We start from the raw sequence: 22,445 nt of genomic DNA on the forward strand, positions 1-22,445 counted from the left end.
GTTTGCAACCTATCCTTGAAAACTGGAGAGGTACCAGAGGACTGGAAACTGGCGAATGTCACACCTATCTTTAAGAAGGGATCGGGAGGTGACCCCGAGAACTACAGGCCGGTGAGCCTGACTTCAGTTATAGGGAAGATGATGGAAGCAATGATCAAGGACAGCATTTGCGAGCACATCGAGAAAAATGGCCTACTGCGGACAAGCCAGCACGGATTCTGTAAGGGAAGGTCGTGCCTGACAAACCTTCTGTACTTCTTTGAGGGAATAAGCAGTCAGGTGGACAAAGGGGAACCCATAGACATCATTTACCTCGATTTTCAAAAGGCCTTTGACAAGGTGCCACATGAAAGGCTGCTTAGGAAGCTGTGGAACCACGGGGTGGGCGGGGATGTACACAGATGGATCAAGCACTGGCTGTCAGGTAGACTACAGAGGGTCGGAGTAAAGGGCCAATATTCTGACTGGCGGGGAGTCACGAGCGGTGTGCCGCAGGGATCGGTGCTGGGGCCGCTACTCTTCAACATATTTATCAATGACCTGGAAACGGAGGCAAAGTGTGAGGTTATAAAATTTGCAGACGATACCAAACTCTGCGCCAGAGTTAGGACCAGGGAGGAGTGTGAGGAACTGCAAAGGGACCTCGATAAGCTGGAGGATTGGGCAAACAAATGGCAAATGCGCTTTAACGTAGATAAATGCAAGGTCATGCACATAGGGAAAAAGAACCCATTGTTCGAGTATAAAATGAGGGGGAGATTGCTGGAAGACACCGGACTTGAGAGAGACTTGGGTGTGCTAGTGGATCCATCCATGAAACCATCCGAACAGTGTGTAGCAGCCTCGAAGAAAGCCAACAGGATGCTGGGCATCATCAAGAGGGGCATATCAACCAGGATGCGGGAAGTCATCATGCCGCTGTATCGAGCGATGGTGCGCCCACATCTGGAATACTGCGTTCAATATTGGTCGCCGCACCTCAAGAAGGACATGGCAGTTCTTGAGAGAGTCCAAAGGAGGGCAACGAAACTGGTAAGAGGGCTGGAAAACTGCCCATATGCCGAGAGGCTGGATAAACTGGGGCTCTTCTCTCTGGAAAAGAGGAGGCTCAGGGGGGATATGATAGAGACCTTCAAAATACTTAGGGGCATAGAGAGGGTGGACAGGGACAGGTTCTTCAGACTAAAAGGGACGACAAGTACGAGGGGGCACTCAGAGAAACTGAAGGGAGATAGGTTCAAATCAAATGCAAGGAAGTTTTTCTTCACCCAAAGGGTCGTGGACAAATGGAATGCGCTCCCGGAGGAAGTGATCCAGCAGAGTACAGTACAGGGATTCAAACAGGGATTGGACAGATTCCTGAGAGAAAAGGGGATCGTGGGGTACTGAGGGAGGTGCTGGGGTGTTGCATAAGTATAGACAGCTCACCAGGTCGTGCAGGTGCAAGGCCGGAGAGTTAGGACATTGATGGGAAGATAGGACTTCGATGAGAAACCTAGGGGGCAAGGGGGCCCCTTCTGGTGATTAAGGCAGGTCATGACCTGTTGGGCCGCTGCGGGGGCGGACTGCTGGGCGGGATGGACCTCTGGTCTAACCCGGCAGAGGCACTGCTTATGTTCTTATGATTGGCCCCAGCACCGAACCCTGAGGGACTCCACTAGTCACCTTTCCTTCCTTCGAGCGACTTCCATTAACCACCACCCTCTGGCGTCTGTCCGACAGCCAGTTTCTGACCCAGTTCACCACTTTGGGTCCTAACTTCAGCCCTTCAAGTTTGTTCAACAGCCTCCTATGAGGAACTGTATCAAAGGCTTTGCTGAAATCCAAGTAAATTACATCTAGCATATGTCCTTGATCCAGCTCTCTGGTCACCCAATCAAAAAATTCAATCAGGTTCGTTTGGCACGATTTACCTTTTGTAAAGCCATGTTGCCTCGGATCCTGTAACCAATTAGATTCAAGGAAGTACACTATCCTTTCCTTCAGCAACACTTCCATTATTTTTCCAACAACTGAAGGGAGGCTCACCGGCCTGTAGTTTCCTGCTTCATCCCTGTGACCACTTTTATGAATATGGACCACATCCGCTCTCCACCAATCCTCAGGAATCACTCCCGTCTCCAGAGATTTATTGAACAAGTTTCAAGTTCAAGTTTATTAGGATTTTATATACCGCCTATCAAAGTTATCTAAGCGGTTTTTACAATCAGGTACTCAAGCATTTTTCCCTCTCTGTCCCGGTGGGCTTACAATCTATCTAACGTACCTGGGGCTATGGAGGATTAAGTGACTTGCCCAGGGTCACAAGGAGCAGCGCGGGGTTTGAACCCACAACCCCAGGGTGCTGAGGCTGTAGGCTGTAGATCCAACCACTGCGCCACACACTCCTCACTACTTTAATAGTCTTTAATAGGACTCGCCAGAACCTCTCTGAGCTCCCTTAGTATCCTGGAATGGATCCCGTCTGGTCCCATCGCTTTGTCCACCTTCAGTTTTTCAAGTTGCTCATAAACACCCTCCTCTGTGAACGGCGCAGAATTTTTCTCGTGTAACTTTGCCAGACAATCTCGGTCCTTCTCCAGGATTTTCTTCTGTGAACACAGAACAGAAGTATTTATTTGGCACATTTGCTTTCTCCTCATCACTCTCCACATATTTGTTCCCAGCATCTTTTAGCCTAGCAGTTCCAATTTTTATCTTCCTCCTTTCACTAATATATCTGAAAAAATTTTTATCTCCCTTTTTTTTACATTTTTAGCCATTTGTTCTTCCGCCTGTGCCTTCGCCAAACGTATCTCTCTCTTGGCTTCTTTCAGTTTCACCCTGTAGTCCTTTCTGCTCTCCTCTTCTTGGGTTTTTTTATATTTCATGAACGCCAACTCTTTCGCCTTTATTTTCTCAGCCACTAGGTTGGAGAACCATATCGGCTTCCTTTTTCTCTTGTTTTTATTGATTTTCTTCACATAAAGGTCCGTAGCCATTTTTATCGCTCCTTTCAGCTTAGACCACTGTCTTTCCACTTCTCTTATGTTCTCCCATCCTAACAGCTCTTTCTTCAGGTACTTTCCCATTGCATTAAAGTCCGTACGTTTGAAATCTAGGACTTTAAGTATCGTGCGGCCGCGCTCCATTTTAGCCGTTATATCAAACCAAACCGTTTGATGATCGCTACTTCCCAGGTGAGCACCCACTCGAACATTAGAGATACTCTCTCCATTTGTGAGGACCAGATCCAATATCGCTTTTTCCCTTGAGGGTTCCGTCACCATTTGTCTGAGCAGAGCCTCTTGAAAGGCATCCACAATCTTCCTACTTCTTTCCGATTCCGCAGACGGAACATTCCAGTCCGCATCCGGCAGGTTGAAATCTCCCAACAGCAGAACCTCCTCTTTCCTTCCAAACTTTTGGATATCCACAATCAGATCCTTATCAATTTGCTGCGATTGAGTCGGAGGTCTGTAGACTACACCCACGTAGATAGAAGTTCCATCTTCTCTTTTCAGAGCAATCCATATTGCTTCTTCCTCTCCCCAGGTCCCTTGCATTTCAGTCGCTTGGATATTGATCTTTACATAGAGAGCTACTCCTCCACCTTTATGACCATCTCTGTCCTTCCTAAAAAGATTATATCCCGGTATGTTTGCATCCCATCCATGTGATTCACTGAACCATGTCTCTGTGATAGCAACAATATCTAGATCTGCCTCTAACATCAGGGCTTGCAGATCATGAACTTTGTTGCTTAGACTGCGAGCATCTGTGGTCATCGCTTTCCAGCTATTTTTCAGCGATAATCTCCTTTTTCGTATGGATTTTTGTGTCGTTTCACTTTCCGTTGCAATACTAAGAAATGAGTTGCTGATATTGCTTATGTTGCAGCCTTTACTACTATCACATCTTTTCTTTTGCCGGGGGTGGTCTCTATAATTGTCCTTCATACATACACCACCCCCACCTTCTAGTTTAAATGCCTAGAAAAATATTGTCTAAATTTCTCTGCAAGGTTTCTTTTTCCTGCTGTAGTAATATGTAGCCCAACAGTGTAATATAGCTTCTTGTCCTTCCATGTATTTCCCCATCCTCCTATGTACCTGAAGCCTTCTTGATGACACCAGGCTCTGAGCCATCTATTAAAGTCCTCTGTGTTTTTCACTCTTTGCTTCCCCTTTCCATATGCAGGCAGTATTTCAGAAAAAGCTAAAGTCTTTACAAAAGGTTTCACGCCCTCACCAAGCTCCCGAAAAGCTTTCTGTGCTGCAAGTGTGGAGTTGTTGGCCAGGTCTTTTGTTCCCAGATGGATAACAACATCAGTGTTAAAATCCTTAGTTTCTTCCTTAATTATAGTCAGTAGTTGCCTGGAACTCCTGGTAGCTGAGGATCCTGGAAGACATTTCACTATTTTGGTCTCCTCGCCCTGTGTTCCAAGGTTAATGCCTCTGATGATGGAATCCCCCAACAGTAATAGTTTTCTGTTTTTGGCTTTTTTATTTGTACTTAGGGTGCGCTTGTTCTCTTGAGTTACCTTCATTGGTTCCAGTCCCACCTCCCTTCTGTTTTCTTGAGTATTGCAGTGCACTAGCGGAGCAAAGGAATTCTGTAGAGGTAATATTAGTGAAGGTGGATGTTTCTGTGTTACATGTCGCAGTCTTCCTGAGCCTACTGTGACCCATTTATTCCTGGGCTGTTTTATTCTTTGAGGTAGAGGTGGTAAGTGGGTATGATTTTGTGGAGTGATGGAAGCTGCTTTAATTGTATTCAATTCCTGTTTAAGTTTGCAGAGCTTCTCCTTAATACTGGCAAGTTGAAGACAGATGGGGCAAGCCTTAAGCCTCCAAATAGTATGTCTTGGAATTAAAGCACCACAGTGATTGCATAGAATAAAGGTTATCTTGATTGGTTGTGAAGTGACTTGATTTGAATAGTCCTGATTATATGGGTCTCTATATATGAATAGTGGTCCCTGGGGTTGGTGGGACTATAAGTCTTACCCTTATTCCTATGAAGGGAAAGGGAAAGAGGAAATAAGATTTAACAGAGGAAAGAGAAGGGTTTATTTTTTGTGCTTTTTTTTTTTTAGTAAGAAACAGGGATGAGAAGAGAAATTAAACAGATATAATGCTGAAAACCAGTGAAAAGAGCAGAATATGAAATGCTGAGTAACTTAGCTTTTAGAAGTTCACAGGGCAGCCTTGTTCACAGCAATGTCCCAAAGATAATGCAATTAACCTTAGAAGTAAAACAGAGCCCCTCCCTTCTCCACCTAATCAGCAGAAAACAATGGCTGAATACTAGTAAGACAGAAATATAGGCTCTATACCACCTAAAACACAGTATTTTAAACAAAAATGCAGGTTCTATCAGTGCTACCCTAAAACACAGGATTTATAACAGGATTTTCCCTACTTTAGTCACCCTGAGCCACAGGCACCAGGATTTAATTAGAGTTAACAAAGTCTTACCCTTTTTCCTATGAAGAGGAAGAGGAAATAAGATTTAACAGAGGAAAGAGAAGGGTTTATTTTTTTGTGCTTTTTTTTTTTTTAGTAAGAAACAGGGATGAGAAGAGAAATTAAACAGATATAATGCTGAAAACCAGTGAAAAGAGCAGAATATGAAATGTTGAGTAACTTAGCTTTTAGAAGTTCACAGGGCAGCCTTGTTCACAGCCCTGTGATATGATACTTGAGGAGATTATACCTGAGGAGATTCCTAAAGTATCATATCACAGGGCACCAAGAGCCACCTAGCCACTTGACTGGAAGCTGCTGTAGCTCAATGGGTAAAAGCCCTGTTCTCATCTTCCAAAAGTCATGTTTCTATGTCAGCTTCCCCAACACATATTCCTATTTTATTAGTGGCATCTTACCTTCCAGGTGCACCTTGATGATCTCACAATGAGGTCACCATTGTACAGCTGGAGACCTTCATTTGCAATTAATTAAAGGCCATGCTGAGGTCTGTATCTCTTTTTTTCTGGTCTTAAACTTTTGGAAATGAAGTTATCTGTGCAATAGTTTTTTTTTCATATGCCTTGCTTGCTTAATTAAGCTCTTTCATGAATTAGCTCATTGCAGCACTTTATAGTCAGAAAAAAGGGTAGCTTTTAAGCAAGAAATGTAAAGCTATCTTTTCCATGTGCTCTGCTTCAGTTAGTGGATCTTTTCCTAGAATTAGCAAATAACATTGCTGTTTTCCCACAAAAATAGAATGTTTTACATGAAATATCTTTGTATTCATGTGCCCTGTTTATGTCCTGTGTTATTACATATATTTGAGCTTAATAAAGCAAAAATAAAAACCCTATTAACCTATTTAGTGAAACACATTGGAGACGTCCAAAGCCTACCTAAGTCCCGCTCAAAAGTAGACCTGCTTTTCATTCACCTACAGTTTAGGCGTTGGGTGGATACGCTCAGCGATATGTAAATTATTCAGCAGACGTCCACATCAAAGCCACGCCTATGCCACACCCATGCCTATTTCCTTAGGCGCAGCTTTTTCCGATGGGCATCCACAACATTGTGGATGTGTCTTGGAACTGATGTCCACATCCTTCGGACGTCCAAGTTCCAATTAACAGTCATTAAGACACTTAAATTGCTTATTAACTACTTTATTTGGATGCCTAACTCCCGCCTAACTGTAGCTGGGACTTAGGTATCCTTTACAGAATTTACCGCTTAGTGTGCACTAATTTACCTGCTAATTGAACTGCTTACCATAGATTAGTAAAAGACCCCCTACATTTTACACAGTGTGGCTGGGCCAGGCCCCAGGTGAGTGGGAAACCCTGGCGCAGACCACAGGTAAGATTTTTGATGCACCTTTTATATGGTTTGTGTAAGGGAAACCCGGCCACTGGATTTCTTACAAACAAAACTTCACCGGGTTTATTAAGACAAAAGAAAAATTCCAAAATAAACAATGGTTTCTCACAGGCACCAATTATATAGTTCCTCCCTTTAGGTCCAGTGCCCTCAATCTGTGCTCAAGTTCAGGGACTGGACAGTCCTTGTCAGCAAACAAGATGAACCAAAATCAAACACGCTTTCCAGTCTCTCAAATGCCTCAATACTCCCTCCTTAGGGCAGCTGGCTTCTATTAGCACCAGTTCTGGCCAGCACTGGCTGAGCACTACAGGTGCCAGCCCTTCTTCTCAACACTTTTTCCAACAAAGAGAAGAAAAATGTTTTCTCTGCAACTACTTTTCCTCTCTAGTACTTTGCCCCCTCTAAGGACTTTCACAGCCCTGCTTTGCAGGCTGTGTGGAGCAAGCCTCCCTTTTCACCAAGGTCTTCAGACCCTCCCAATTGCTACCACAGTCCTAGAGCAGCTTATAATTTCTAAATCAGGTTTCCATACATTCTTCTTGCACACTTAATTCTGCCTCAGCCTCACTGCACCACCCCCACCCTGTGTCACTGGGGCTATAGTCATTTTCAGTCTCCATGAATTCCCTTTCTTCACTCTCCACCTCCCATCCCTCTCTCTGGGTGTTTGGGAAAGTTTCCTGGCCAGGTTCATCTCCCTCCTAAAGAACCTCTAGCCCTACCCCCTTAGGCTCCCCTGGGAAATCACAGTACCTAGTTGGCTGCTGGATTCCTCTCCCTGTTTGTTGGCCTCGGGCAATCCTATCTTCCTGGGGTTTTGCACAGAGTGTTGGGCTGCTTCCAGTGTGCTCCGTTCTGCTTTTCCAATTAGAGTCAGCTGAGGCTCCTTGATCTCTCAGCAGTCTTCCTACTTGAGGCTTACATGACTGCAGAACTCGGTGGCTAACTCCACCTCCTTCTGGGTTGATCTCATGTTTCTCCCTAGCTCAGGGAAAGGAGTAATAGGGGATAGACTGTGTTTTCTGTGCCCTCCCTGCCTGAATTTCTGGTTGTGAAATCACCTGCTTTTTCTCCCTTCTTTCTTGCTGTACTAAACTAGTGCTTTTAGCAGGGTGTACAGGTTTTATTTTAGGGATTGCAGGTTTGAGGGCTGTACTTTTGACTGGGCTAGCAGTCTTTTTAACCGTGACAGGAGCTTCCCTGTCACAATAGTTATTCCCTTCTTTTACTGTACTGTACTATACTATTAAAAAAAAAAACATTTTTTATACCACATGTGGCACTAAAGCTTCTTGGCAGATTTACAATTGAGACCCTCATATAAAAGGAGATTTACCACGTCAGTCCTTATTATCGAATGCTTCACTGATTGCCAGTAGAAGCATGAGTAATATTTAAGTTCTCTTGTATTTGTTTTAAGTTGGTTTGGGGACTGGACCCTACCTACCTGTTATCTCACTTTGTGCTATTCAACCCTACCAGGATAAAAAGTACAATGACAACCATCTTTCTGAGGCAAAGAAACATGTATGGTACCTGAAATATAATTTTAAACTAGTGACCTGGTTTGGCTAGGTATTAGTGACTTGGATTTGCCACCGTGAAAACGGGTTACTGGGCTTGATGTACCATTGGTCTGACCCAGTAAGGCTATTCTTATGTTCTTATGTTTGAAAGTTTTATTTCAAGTTTCAAGTTTATTTAAAATTTGTTAATCCGCCTATCAAATTTCTAAGTGGAGAAAAGTGAGATCTCCAGTCCAAGCCACACTACACAGACCTGCATTTTATTTTCATAATTGCATTAAATTCAACTTGTTCATAAATGTTTATTTTAAATATGAAGTGAATCATGATTTTTTTTACCATCATTGAATTTTGGTAATTAAGTAGAATTAGACATTCTTAATATTCATATGTGTTCATTATTTAAGAATTAATATACTGGTATATGGTACACTATTTTTAGTAACAACCTGTTAATCTGATTTATTCAGAAATCACTATAGAAGGCCCACTTTATTGTTCAACCAATTAACACCATATGTTTTATTTTTTACAGCTTCGTAAATCAGTTTTCAGCATCAGGGCAAGAAATCTTTTGGAAAAAGAAACAGCAGTCAGTAAAATCTTGAGGTACAAAAATAAACTAATTCTTTTTGGTTTTACAATTGTATTGCTAATCCCATTGTCTCTTAATGTTGATTATTCTATAGATAATAGGATGGAATGTGTTGATTTTCATATATAGTAGGAGACACAATTTTTTTTCTGTAACATGACAAAGAGTTAAAACACCTTCCATTAAAGTGCGCTTCTTTTTTTTTTTTTAGTTCAATAAATTTTTATTGAGTATTTTGGAAAAATACAATGAGCAATTCAAATACATATAACATTTTGTATATATATGATCTATAAATATGCAATTAACTATAAAGGACCATAATATTAAGAAAAGCTCAGAGTAATGAAATTATTTGTGAAGATTGTATGAGAAAAGAAAATGAGATAGAATAAAATAAAAATTAAAAGAGAAAGGAAATGAAGAGAAAAAGTGAAGAATAGGTAGGGGAAGACAGAAGTGTCTACAAAGTAGAGCGAACATATGAATCTAAGAATGACCAGGGTGATTTTTTATTTTTCATATTCATGGATATTCGGAGCGAAACTCTATTTTCATATGCATATGATTCATATCTATGGTACATACAAAGAGAGTTCCACCAAAACGTATAATTTAATGACGAAGATAGTTTCCAATTTTTTAAAATATGCATGAGAGCAGTCACGATCATGGTATCAATAAGTTTAGGAGGGCAATTTGATTGTGTGAAACAGGGATGTTGAGATCGAAGGATTATAATATCCATAGAAATCTCTTCCGAACAGTTAGTGATAGATTGTATGGTGTTCCAGACTTGGGTCCAAAAAGAGCGGACCAAAGTACAATGGAGAAACATATGATCAAGAGTTCCCTCTTCTTTCAAACAGTTCCAGCAAACGGAATCTTGTTTTAGTTTGGCTTTCCACATGCGAAATGGGGTCCATATTGCATTCCACATAACAAAGAGCATTGACTGTGAAACTCTAGAAGATAAAAGTGGGCGGTTTGTTGAAGACCAAAAGAGTTCCCAGTCAATGTCCGAGAGCGGAATGGTTAATATATTATCCCAGTGTTTCATAGTATGATATGAAAAAGTAAAGGATTGATCTCTTAGAATATTATAGAAAAAAGATATAGCTTTTCCTTTTGATAGAGACCACGAAGACCAGTGGTATATAGTATTTTTGGAAGTCATAAAGTCATATTGTATATACACAGAAGATAGTATTTCACTGAGTAAAATCCATTGTGAATAAGCAGAGGATGGTAGCAGGTATGTGGAACAGAGTATATCAAAAGGAATTGTCGTATTAAGAGTAAATAGTTGATGAACAAACCATATACCTGCCCGCTGCCACCGTTTCCATGAAAGGGATTTGCCTTGGTTTTGTATTTTGGGATTATTCCAAAGGGATATGAGTGGGCTGACCCTAACTGAGATTTCGGCTATATCATCTAAGTGATGGAGAGCATGCTGCGTTGAAATGAAAAGAGGATATTTTCTCAAGTGTCTGGGTATTGATATCGTTAGTAAGCAAGAGATGTGAAGAGGTTTGCATAGAAAACATTCCATTTCAAACCAAGTAGGAGGGTCTTGAGAAAAGGAGTCATTAACCCAGTAGGCTATACTTATTGCGACAAGGGATCTCTCTGCCGCTATAAGTATAACGGGCCGCGGCCTGTCCGATCGCTGGCAGGAGGGTGCCCAATCCCTCCTGCCCGAAGACGCACCCTCCCCCCCCCGACAATATCGATCGCTGGCAGGAGGGTGCCCAAACCCTCCTGCCAGAAGATGCCCCCCCCGACAATATTGATCGCTGGCAGGAGGGTGCCCGAAGACGCACCCCCCCGGCGCTAACAACCCCCAAACCTCCACCCCACCAAACTAACCTTTTCTTAAGGCCAGACGGTTCTTGCCTGTCCAGCCGACAGGCCTGCCTCGTCGAAATGAGGCGGGCCCGGCCCATCCCGCCAAAGCCTAAGGCCTGATTGGCCCAGGCTCTAGAAGCCTGGACCAATCAGGCCTTAGGCATAGCGGGTCCGCCCATCCCCACTTAATCTAAGGCCTGATTGGCCAATCAGACCTTAGACTTAGTGGGGATGGGCGGACCCGCTATGCCTAAGGCCTGATTGGTCCAGGCTTCTAGAGCCTGGGCCAATCAGGCCTTAGGCTTCGGCGGGATGGGCCGGGAAGGGGCAGGCCCGCCTCATTTCGACGAGGCAGGCCTGTCGGCTGGACAGGCAAGAACCGTCTGGCCTTAAGAAAAGGTTAGTTTGGTGGGGTGGAGGTTTGGGGGTTGTTAGCGCCGGGGGGGTGCGTCTTCGGGCAAAAGGGATTCGGCACCCTCCTGCCAGCGATCGATATTGTCGGGGGGGGCATCTTCTGGCAGGAGGGTTTGGGCACCCTCCTGCCAGCGATCGATATTGTCGGGGGGGGGAGGGTGCGTCTTCGGGCAGGAGGGATTGGGCACCCTCCTGCCAGCGATCGGACAGGCCGCGGCCCGTTATACTTATAGCGGCAGAGAGATCCCTTGTCGCAATAAGTATAGCGGCCGCGTCTACTTAGCGTTTCTCCTCTACTAGGGCCACCTAGGTTCGCCTAAGGCCCTTAGGCGAGCTTAGGCATCTTGCGGGTCTCCCTAGGCTCCCGGAGGCGCCTTCAGGCCTGCCTGGGGAGCATTTTTTTTTTAAAAACGTGCATCCCGATTGGCTGATTAGACAGCTGTAGGACGCCTACAGCTGCCTAAAATCGGGACGCATTTTGGAGAATCAGGCCCATAATGCAGTATATGACAAAATCAAAATCACATGTAGATTGATATTTGGATTAATGTAAATGAAAATAGGAAGAATAATCTGACAAGTTACCATATTTTTCGCTCCATAAGATGCACCTGACCATAAAACATACCCTAGATTTAGAAGAGGAAAACAAGAATAAAAACATTCTGAACCAAATTCTTCCTGCCAGGCTCTGCATCCAACCCCACACTCCTTGCCAGGCTCTGCACCTTGTCCCCCTTCTGGTTAGCCCCAGCCGACTAACAATTTTTTACACCCCAAGTACTTTTTTTAATCCCTCCCCCCCCCCGCCCCCAGTACATAAGAACATAAGAACATAAGAAGTTGCCTCCGCTGAGGCAGACCATAGGTCCATCCTGCTCAGCGGTCCGCACCCGCGGCGGCCCATCAGGCCCATTGCCTGAGCAATGGTCTATCCTATCTATACCCCCCAATCCCTTTTTCTTCATTTATATTTATACCTGCCTATTAAAACATTTCTAGGCAGTTGACAAAACACTGAACTTCACTAGTACCGCCCATCATATAACTTACTTGAAAGAAAGCCCTAGTTCTTTCATTTAAAATGTCTTTCCCCTGCCACAGCATTTCCTCCAGGTCCAAAATCGACCCGAGCTCAGCCTCCATTCGACTATCTGCTTTGTATCTATATTATTTAGGTTTTCAAGCAAGAAAGTTTGTCCTCCATCCTCTCCCTTAAAACCCTTTGAGAGTGCTTTGTGCACCAAAGTTTGCAGCTAGACATCTGAATATCAAGGAAAGGGAATTTGATCATTACCTCTAAACCCCTCATACCCCTACTACTTATCATTTCTATAGTGCTGCTAGAGGGAAGCAGTGTTTTATATTAAGCCTTTCCTGCTTTCCTAAAGTGATCATCCATTCCTTCACTTTTATTTTTTTTTTTTTATATCAACTTTAAACCCACCTTGTCTGTCACGGTTGGTCCCCCTCTTCTTCAAGCCCTGAGCCCCAATGGGATGCAGAAGGAAGAAAAGAAATAGCAAAAACCGCAACCGCAGTAGCCCAATACTACTCTCACCCTTCGTTTTTGCAAAACCCAGAACTCTGGGGTATTGGGAAGCTCTGGCCACATGGAGCTACCCTTTTGTGCATGCATCTCCTCTATTTACCCAGCTTCTGGTCTGGAAAATCATGACGTAAGGAGCGATTGGGAGGCGAGGGGAGCCTGGCGCAAGGAGTGAAGATCAGGAAGGAAGGAGGACATTGTAGGCACAAGCCGGGGGAAGCAATGTATGAGCACTCTGGCTGGGAGAAGCGCTCAGTTGGTGGCACCAGTTAGTTGCAGCTAGCGCTGTGCACTGAGCAGGTCGCAATGTGAGGTACATGCAGGCAGCAAGCGAGTGGAGGGATAGCCCGAGTTGGAGGCTCTGCCACCGAGAAAGGCTGTGAGGAGCTCAGCCTCTGGTACCGTTTCTGCATCAGGAAGAAGCAGCATTTCACCAAAGCATGCCGCTTGCACAGCTGGCTGATCCCTGGCCCAACATGCCACTGGTCCAGCATGACCCAGAGAACAGACAGAGTGGAGCTGATGAAAATGCAAAATATTCATCATCAAAGAAGGTGGAAAAGGAGTTTAGTAACATGGTGTAGGCTGCTGGGTTAAGAGTGAACAGTAGGTATTGGTGGTAAAAATTTGTATCTTCGCTCATAAGATGCACCAACATTTCCACCCACTTCCAGGGGAGGGGGGAGAGGTGCATCTTATAGAGTGAAAAATACAGTAAATACTTTTCACAAGGTGAATGACCCCCAACCCAATTACGGAGCTTTATTTTATCTTCCCAAAATATGGAAGGACACAATAGGGCTCATAATAAAAAAGCATAGACGTTCTAATCACCAGGACATCCAAGTGCTGATAATCAAAACAGCCTCTCTGTACATCTAGCGAGGTGTTCCAGCCTCTGTACGTTCAGAGCACAAGATTGGCTTGGTGGAGGCGTGTTATGAGAGGGTTTTGGGCGGTCTCAAGGGTGACTTAGACATGAACATCTTGCAGCGATAATCAAACATTTTTCAAGACATCCTGGATAGAACATAGACATTTGGAACTAGACTTGTTTTAGAAGGGTCTAAGTGCCACAAAGGTGCCCAAACTTTCCAGATGACTACTGTATGCATCAAGGAAAGATACCCCCACATTTCTCCAGTGCTCACTGACACCCTCACACCCACAATGACCAGAATACAAACAAGCTGACAAGCTGAACACATTTTTTGCATCTGTATTTACTGAAGAGGATATACGCAACATACCAGAACCCATCAGGCTCTATGCTTGAAACGAAGATGAGAAACTGACAGGGCTGACGGTCAGTCTAGAAGAGGTATACAGGCAGATTGATAGGCTAAAGAGCGATAAATCCCCGGGACCGGATGGCATCCATCCGAGGGTCATCAAGAAACTGAAAGGTACTATAGCTGAACTGCTTCAACTAATAGCCAACCTGTCGATCAAATCGGGAAAGATTCCGGAAGACTTGAATGTGGCGAATGTTACGCCGATCTTCAAAAAGGGTTTGAAGGGAGATCCGGGAACTACAGACCAGTGAGTCTAACCTTGGTACCGGGAAAGATGGTAGAGGCGCTGATAAAGGAGCGCATCATTGATCACCTTGATGGACACGGTCTGATGAGTACCAGCCAGCATGGTTTCAGCAAAGTAGATCTTGTCTGACGAACTTGCTCCACTTCTTCGAGTGAGTAAACAGGCGGCTAGACAAGGGGGATCCTGTCGACATTGTATATCTGGATTTTCAGAAAGCGCTCAACAAGGTTCCGCATGAATGACTACTTTTGAAAATTGCGAGTCATGGAATCTAGGGTTAAATACTCACATGGATTAAAAACTGGCTGGAGCATAGGAAACAGAGAGTGGGGGTAAATGAACAATACTCAAACTGGAAGAGCACCACCAGTGGGGTGCTGCAGGACTCAGTGCTTGGACCCGTGCTCTTCAACATCTTTATAAACGATCTGGACATTGGTATGACAAGTGAGGTGATTAAATTTGTGGACGATACAAAATTATTCAGAGTAGTGACGACAGGGGGATTGTGAAGATCTGCAACATAACATAATCAAGCTTGAGAAATGGGCATTGACATGGCAAATGAAGTTCAACGTAGATAAGTGTAAAGTGATGCATGTCGGTAACAAAAATCTCATGCACGAATACAGGATGTCCGGGGCGGTACTTGGAGAGACCTCCCAGGAAAGAGACTTTGGAGTTCTGATCGACAAGTCAATGAAGCTGTCTGTACAATGTGCGGTGGTGGCAAAAAGGGCGAACAGAATACTAGAAATGATTAAAAAGGGGATCACAAACAGATCGGAGAGGGTTATCATGCCGCTGTACCGGGCATGGTGCACTTTCACCTGGAGTATTACGTCCAGCACTGGTCTTCGTACACAAAGAAGGACACGGTACTACTCGAAAGGGTCCAGAGAGGAGTGACTAAAATGGTTAAGGGGCTGGAGGAGTTGCCATACAGTGAGAGATTGGAGAAACTGGGCCTCTTCTCCCTTGAAAAGAGGAAACTGAGAGGGGACTTGATCAAAACATTCAAAATACTGAAGGGATTAGACTTAGTAGATAAAGACAGACTGTTCATCCTCTCCAAGGTAGGGAGAACGAGAGGGTACTCTCTAAAGTTGAAAGGGGATAGATTCCATACAAACATAAGGAAGTTCTTCTTTACCCAGAGAGTTGTAGAGAGCTGGAAAGTTCTTCCGGAGACTGTTGTAGGGGAAAACACCTTCCAGGGTTTCAAGACAAAGTTGGACAAGTTTCTGCTAAACTGGAACGTATGCAGGTGAGGCTAGACTCATTTAGAGCACTGGTCTGTGACCTGAGGGCTGCCACGTGAGCAGACTGCTGGGCAGGATGGACCACTGGTCCAACCCAGCAGCGGCAATTCTTATGTTCTTATACATTTCTGTCTCCAGAACATCAGCACCTGATATAGGAAAGCCTAGTAGAGCTGCACAGAAGTATCTTAAGTAGCCTGGTAGGTGGGCTAGGGAACTATAGAGAGGAGCAGCAAGTCCCATAAGCCACTCTAACCACTACATTTATAGTGGAAAATGTGAGCCCAACAAAAAAAAAAAAACAACACACCATCTCTATTCTACTGCCATATAGTTGCCACCTGCAGGGCTATTGGGGTTGTAGACAGGTGAATATAGTGGGTTTTGGGGGCTCACCATAACTTATAAGGGAGTTCTGGTTAGAGAGTTGCGCGGGGACAGAAATCCCACCCATCCCCACCCGTCCCCGCCAAAGTCCCACCCGTCCCCAATCGTCCCGGTGAGGAATCCCACCCATCCCCATGAGGAATCCCTCCGTCCCCACCCGTCCTCGCGAGGAATCCCCTCCGTCCCCGCATGTCCCCGTGAGGAATCCCCTCCGTCCCTGCCCGTCCCTATAAATTTCAGAAATAGTTATTTCATTTAATTATGCTACTGAATTAAAGGCTCTGGTAGAAACCCATTTACAAATAAACAAAAAGACTTTATTAATTTGGAAATATTAATTGGGAAGAATACATACTTTGTAAACGGGTTTCTACTAGAGCCTCTAATGTTTATATATTTTTATCAACGCAACTAATATACTACTTTATCCTGAAGCAAAAAAAAAAAATAGAATTCTTTTCCTACCTTTGTTGCCTGTTTTCTGCTTTCCTCATGTTCTCATTCAATTCCTTCCATCCACTGTCTCTCTTCCCTCTGCGTCTTCCATTTGCTCTGTTACTGTGCTTCTCCCTTTCTCCCCCTTCCAAATTGGTCTGGCACCCATCTTCTTCCCTCCGCTTCCCCCATAGTCTGGCATCTCTGTCTTTGTCCCTGCCAGCGTCTTCTCCCCACTCTCTCTTCCCCATTTCCTTTCAGTGTCCTTCTCCCCCCATCTTCCCCATGTCCTGTCAGTGTCCTTCTCCCCCTCTGTCTTCCACATGTGCTTTCAGTGTCCTTCTCCCCCCTCTGTCTTCCCCATGTCCTTTCAGCATCCTACCCCCCCCCCATCTTCCCCATGGCCTTTCAGCGTCCTTCTCCACCCCTTTGGCTTCCCCAGTGCTTTCAGTGTCCTTCTCCCCCCTCAGTTTTACCCATTTCCCTTAAGCGTCTTTTCCTCTCCACTCCACCTTTCCTCCCTTTCTCTCTCCCTGCCCCCTTACCTTTGTGACGCTTCCCCGCCCGCCCGACAACAGAACAGGCCCGGTCCGACAAACCTCCCTGCCCTTAACCGTGAATCTAAATTACCTTCTTACAGCTGCTGTAAGAAGGTAATTTAGATTTGCGGCTACAGGGCAGGGAGGTTTGTTGGACCGGGGCTGTTGTCAGTCGGTTGGGGAAGGGCCACAAAAGTAAGGGGACCTGGCCAGCTGTGCTGCACCCGGGGCAGACTGCCCCCCTCCCTTGGTACGCCACTCGAGCCGTGAGGCTACTCTCCTTCTCCTTATCTGCCCTGCCTGCAGCACAGAGCCGAACGTCGGGAAGACTTCCATTTGGCTCTGTGCTGCAAGCAGAGCAGATAGGGAGAAGAAGAGCACATCCAGCCCCGCAGGAACCCCACGACCCTAGGGGGCGTCCCCACGGGATTCCCACGACCCTAGGGGGCGTCCCCACGGGATCCCCATAACCCAAAGGGGGAACCCGCGGGATGCCTGCGGGTCCCGCGGAATTCCCTTCGTCCCCGTTCCCGTGCAGCTCTCTAGTTCTGGTGAGATATTTATCTTGTACTCTTTATGTGAAGTTCACAGCAATGCCCTGTAAGGTCCCCCACTGCTCTGTTGCCATGTCCGTGTGGCCAGTCCATTACAGGAATGGCCCTTCCCACATCCAAATGGTCTTGTTCTGGGTGTTTAGGACTTGGATGAATTTTTGGTTAAAAAATGTGGTATAAAGATAGACATCCTAACAGTCTGGGTGTCCCAATGGCCTGGACGTCTAGATAAGAGTATTTAAAAAATATATATATATTTCTAGACGTGTGATGGCTTGCATTTTGAAAATAGGCATTTTCTATATTCCACATATTTTCAAAGAGGTCAAGTCAGATGACTTTATGCAATGTCACATCAGTAACAACTATACCAAAATAGACAAATATACCCCCTCCCTTTTTACTAAACCGCGATAATGGTTTTTAGCGTAGAGAGCTGCGCTGAATGCCCTGTGCTGTTCTCAATGCTCATAGGCTCCCTGCGCTAAAAACCACTATTGCGGTTTAGTAAAAGGGGGCCATAGTGCAAAATATAGACAGCAGATATAAATTCTCAAAACAGACACATTTTAAAATCATTTTTCCTACCTTTATTGTCTGGTAATTTCATCAGTCTCTAGTTGCAGTTTATTCTTCTGATTGTGCATCCAATATTTCTTCCCTTCTTTCAGCCTCCTGTATGCTTCCTCTCCTCCAGACCTCATTCCCTCCCCCAACTTTTTCTTTCACCCTGCCCCCTTCTTTCTTTCTCTCTCTATGTCCCCTTTCTCCCTTCTTTCTTTCTCTATCCATGCCCCCTTTCTTTCTGTATGTCTGTCTTTCTATCTCCATGCCCCCTTTCTGTCTGTCTCACATCTCCCTTCTTTCTTTCTGTCTCCCTGTCCCCCCATTTCTTTCTTTCTCTCTGCCCTCCCTCAAGCCACTGCCATTGAGGAACATGCTGCCACCACCGCAGGGTAACGATTGGCTGGCCCAGAACTTCCTTTCCGACGTCAGAATTGAAGTCGGGTGGCGAGAGTTGGTTGGCCTTGTACTTCATCGTCCTCTTTACGGGGAAGATAAGTAGTGAGAGCTAAGAACTTGGCGCCAGCCTGCTCCCTGATGGCGGCGGTGGCAGCCTATTCTCCGATGGCGGCGGTGGCGGCCTGTTCCCCAATGCTGGTGGCTTGGGGGAGGGCAGTGAGAAGGGAAGGGAAGCAGGTTGGGCACCCCTGCTCTAGATGAGCCGCACTCAAGTTGCTAAAGAGCCGCATGCGGCTCGCGAGCCACAGTTTGCCGACCACTGACCTATGGGAAAGGGTAAAGATAATAGGTATAAGTTAAGTATTAAGGAGGGGAGCATGGTTAGAAGAAAAGGAACAGTTAGAGTTGGATCCACTCCAGGTGGTGATGGTTTCACTGTAGAGTTTTATAAATCATTTCAAAATACCCTATTACCACATCTGTTAAATTTATATCAGGTTCAACTAACTAAGGGTTGTATTGCAGGTACTATGGCAGAATCTTTAACTTTAGTTTTGCTAAAGCCAAATAAAGATCCCATGTTGGTTTCAAATTACAGGCCTATTTCTTTAATTAATGTAAATGGAAAACTTTTGGCTAAACTATTGGCTTTACGCTTGGCCAAGTCTCTCCCTTATATCATTGGTATGCACCAAACAGGGTTCGTTGCTCGGAGACATTCTTCTAATAACACCAGATTGGCTTTTCATATGTTGAATTTATCAAAAGATATGAATGATCCAGCTTTCTCAGTATCTTTGGATGCAGAGAAGGCCTTTGATCGGGTAGAATGGACATTTATGTATCAAGTAATTGAATGGTTTGGTATTGGTTCAGGATTTATTCAAATGATTCAAACCTTGTACAGCTTCCCTTCTGCCAGACTGTATATTAATAATAATTTCTCAGAATGTTTTTTCTCTGAAATGGGGAGTTAGATAAGGATGTTTGTTATCTCCTTTGCTTTTTAATATTGTATTGGAACCCTTGTTATTAGCTATTCAGCAGGCAGAGGAGATACAGGGTATTCCTTATGCAGGTCAGGAATACAAAGTATCTGCGTATGCAGATGATATTCTACTTCATCTGAGGAATCCTAAAACTACTATTCCACATTTACTGGATTTGATAGAGAAATTTGGGAAATTTTTCAGATATAAGATAAATTGGAGTAAATTGGAGGTTCTTCCGCTTAATGTACACTGTACAAAAGGTTTATTTGATTCATTCCCCTTTCTTTGGAAGGAAGGGGGCATGAAATATTTAGGAATTTGGATTAAAAATACGCTGGAAGAAACAATGAAAATAAATGAAAAATCTTTATTACAGAAGGTAATGTGTGAACAATGGAACCTGTTACATCTTTCTTGGTGGGGGAGAGTTCAAACGATAAAGATGATGATTCTGCCTGTGGTTTGTTACCAAATGGGTATGATGCCAGTTCTTTTTCCGAGATTCTTTTATAAAAAACTGAATAGTATGCTGACAAAATTTATTTGGCAGGGTAAAATTGCAAGAATTGCTTTAGTATCTTTACAAAGATCAATTATAGAGGGTGGGGTAAATTTTCCTAATTTTTATAGGTACTATCAATCCTATATTATGCATCAGGGTAATGTATTGGATCCTCCCAGAGCTCATGGAACATCTCCCAGATTGATTAAGGTTGGAATGGCAACTCATGTCACCATTGAGATTGAATCAAGTGTGTAGTATGAAAAATATATCAAACGGCTACCTCATAAATGCTAGTTTCATAGAAATAGGAACTTCTTCCTAATTTCAAATAGCAGCCTCATTCACAATCATTCACAATAGACACTTACTAAATGAAGAACAGCATATAAAGCTAAGTACATTATTTCAAGACTAGTGAAAAATGATTTAAAGTTATTGAATACTATTTAAAATTATAAATTAAGCTCTTTAAAAAATAACATAAAATAAATAGATCCAGTGACGATTTGCCACGTAAAGCTCAGAACAATGATACGTTGAGTTCTGAGTGGTGACGCTGAGGGTCTGAGAAGATTGTGAATGAGGCTGCTATTTGAAATTAGGAAGAAGTTCCTATTTCTATGAAACTACCATTGAGATTGAGTCATGTGTTAAGTATCAAGATGCACAGGTTATACAAGGACAATAGAATACTAGTTGATATATGGAAAACATTAAAATGTGTGAATAATTTAACACCTATTCCAATTAATAAATCAACTTATCAAACCATGTGGCTGAACTCCAAGATTCAAATTGGCGGATTTAAAATCATCTGGAAATATTGGATGAAGGCGGGTATACGTACCCTGGATGATGTTATTTCTGATGGTAAGCTGCTTGAATTTTCACAATTGCAACACAAATTTGGTCTTAATAAATCACAAAATTATAATTGGTTGCAGTTGAAGCAGGCCATTCAGGTAGGGTTCCCTGAATGGAAAAATCGTAGTAGTCAGTATAGTCTGCCGTTCTTATTATTTCAGGTGGACTTCCTGGAACACCAGACCACCCAGTGGTATAAATTAATATCTGGATTTTTAAATAAGAAACCAAAAACAGGTCTAAGAGACATTTGAAGCATTGAGATTAAGCACCAAATTACTGTGTCTCAATGGCCACAAATTTGAGCTTGGAGGATGAGATGTACAGTGTCTGCGTCTATGAGACAAACTTGTTTTTTTCTGTTGTATAGAGCTTTTTGGACCCCAGTTTGTGTACAGAAGTTAGATAGCTCTAAATCTAATAGATGCTGGCACTGTCATCTTGAAGCTGGAACATTAGATCATTTACTATTCTATTGTCTATTGATTCTTCCTTTTTGGAAGTTAATTTGGGGGTAAATAAATAATTTGCTGGAAAATCCAGTTGCATTAACTTATGATACTGTATTATTTGGCACATCAATGAGGGCCAAGAGCCAATTATCTTCAAATAATAAGTTATTACTAATGATAGGGGTTGCCATACAACAGATCATGAGAAATTGGAAAAATTGGGATCGATTGAATTATAGCTTTTGGTGGAACTCCCTATATCATATATTTAAAATGGAAAGAGTAATTGCCATAGAACAGGGAAATTTTAGGAAATTTCAGGATATTTGGGAACCATTAACAAAATATTGTAATGAATTAATATCATTTTTCCCCTTAAATATGCATATCCAGGGTGGGGAGAGAAGGGTGGGGGGTATTTTGGTTTTCTTATGAGTTCAAATAATGTGGAGAGGGGGTTATTATGTCTTCTTATGTTTGATGAAAGTCATTGTATATGAGGGAGGGAGGGTTATGGGATCTGAATGAAATTTTAATAGGCTATTAAGTGATGTATTTAAATATAAATTGATGTTATATGCTGTTGCACTTATTGTAAATTTAAAAAATGAATAAAGAATATTAAAAAAAAGAAGAAAAGAAACACAAATAAAAAATTTTTTCAATGGGATACAATTCAGTCTATACCAACTCATCTGTTGAGTTCCTTACGGAACTCCAGTGTAAGAGTATTTGCTTAGGCGATAGTCTAGTGCTAGCTCTATGGAGTGGGAGCTGGACTTACAACTAAATTTCCAGTGCAATAGGAATGGTATGCTGTACCATAGAGTTATTCATCTGTGCTCATGAACATACTACAGAAGATGTCAATCACAGCTTTTCGACTCCTCCTCCTTCTCCACGGTCTCTGTTACCCCCCTCCCCTTTTAGTTCTTCCTTCTGCAAGTGAGCATGAAGGTGTCTCTGATCTGCTCATTATTTCTTTCTTTTCCATTGCCTGTATTTCTCCAGCATTGTATCTTGACTGATTGTTCAGTTCTTTTTTTTGTGAACCGCCTAGAACTTTGTGGTATGGCAGTGTGTTTTGCGGTGTTTTTCAGTTTGTTCACAGATTTTTTTTGTGCAATTTAAAGGGACTGCTTTGCCTGCTTAGAGAGAGGGGCAGACGTTTAGGTCTGCGGCTGG

General features: G+C 43.5%; 1 protein-coding gene across 1 annotated transcript in view; it reads left to right on the forward strand.

Moving 5' to 3' along the window:
- NALCN (sodium leak channel, non-selective) overlaps positions 1–22,445 on the forward strand; it is a 1,129,711-nt gene that overhangs the window by 685,821 nt on the left and 421,445 nt on the right. The window contains exon 18 of the mRNA XM_033948885.1: positions 8,892–8,965. Coding sequence (XP_033804776.1) covers positions 8,892–8,965 — 74 coding nt within the window. The remainder of the gene's footprint in view (positions 1–8,891; positions 8,966–22,445) is intronic.

This window comes from Geotrypetes seraphini, chromosome 6, assembly GCF_902459505.1.
Source record: "Geotrypetes seraphini chromosome 6, aGeoSer1.1, whole genome shotgun sequence".
NCBI lineage: Eukaryota > Metazoa > Chordata > Amphibia > Gymnophiona > Dermophiidae > Geotrypetes > Geotrypetes seraphini.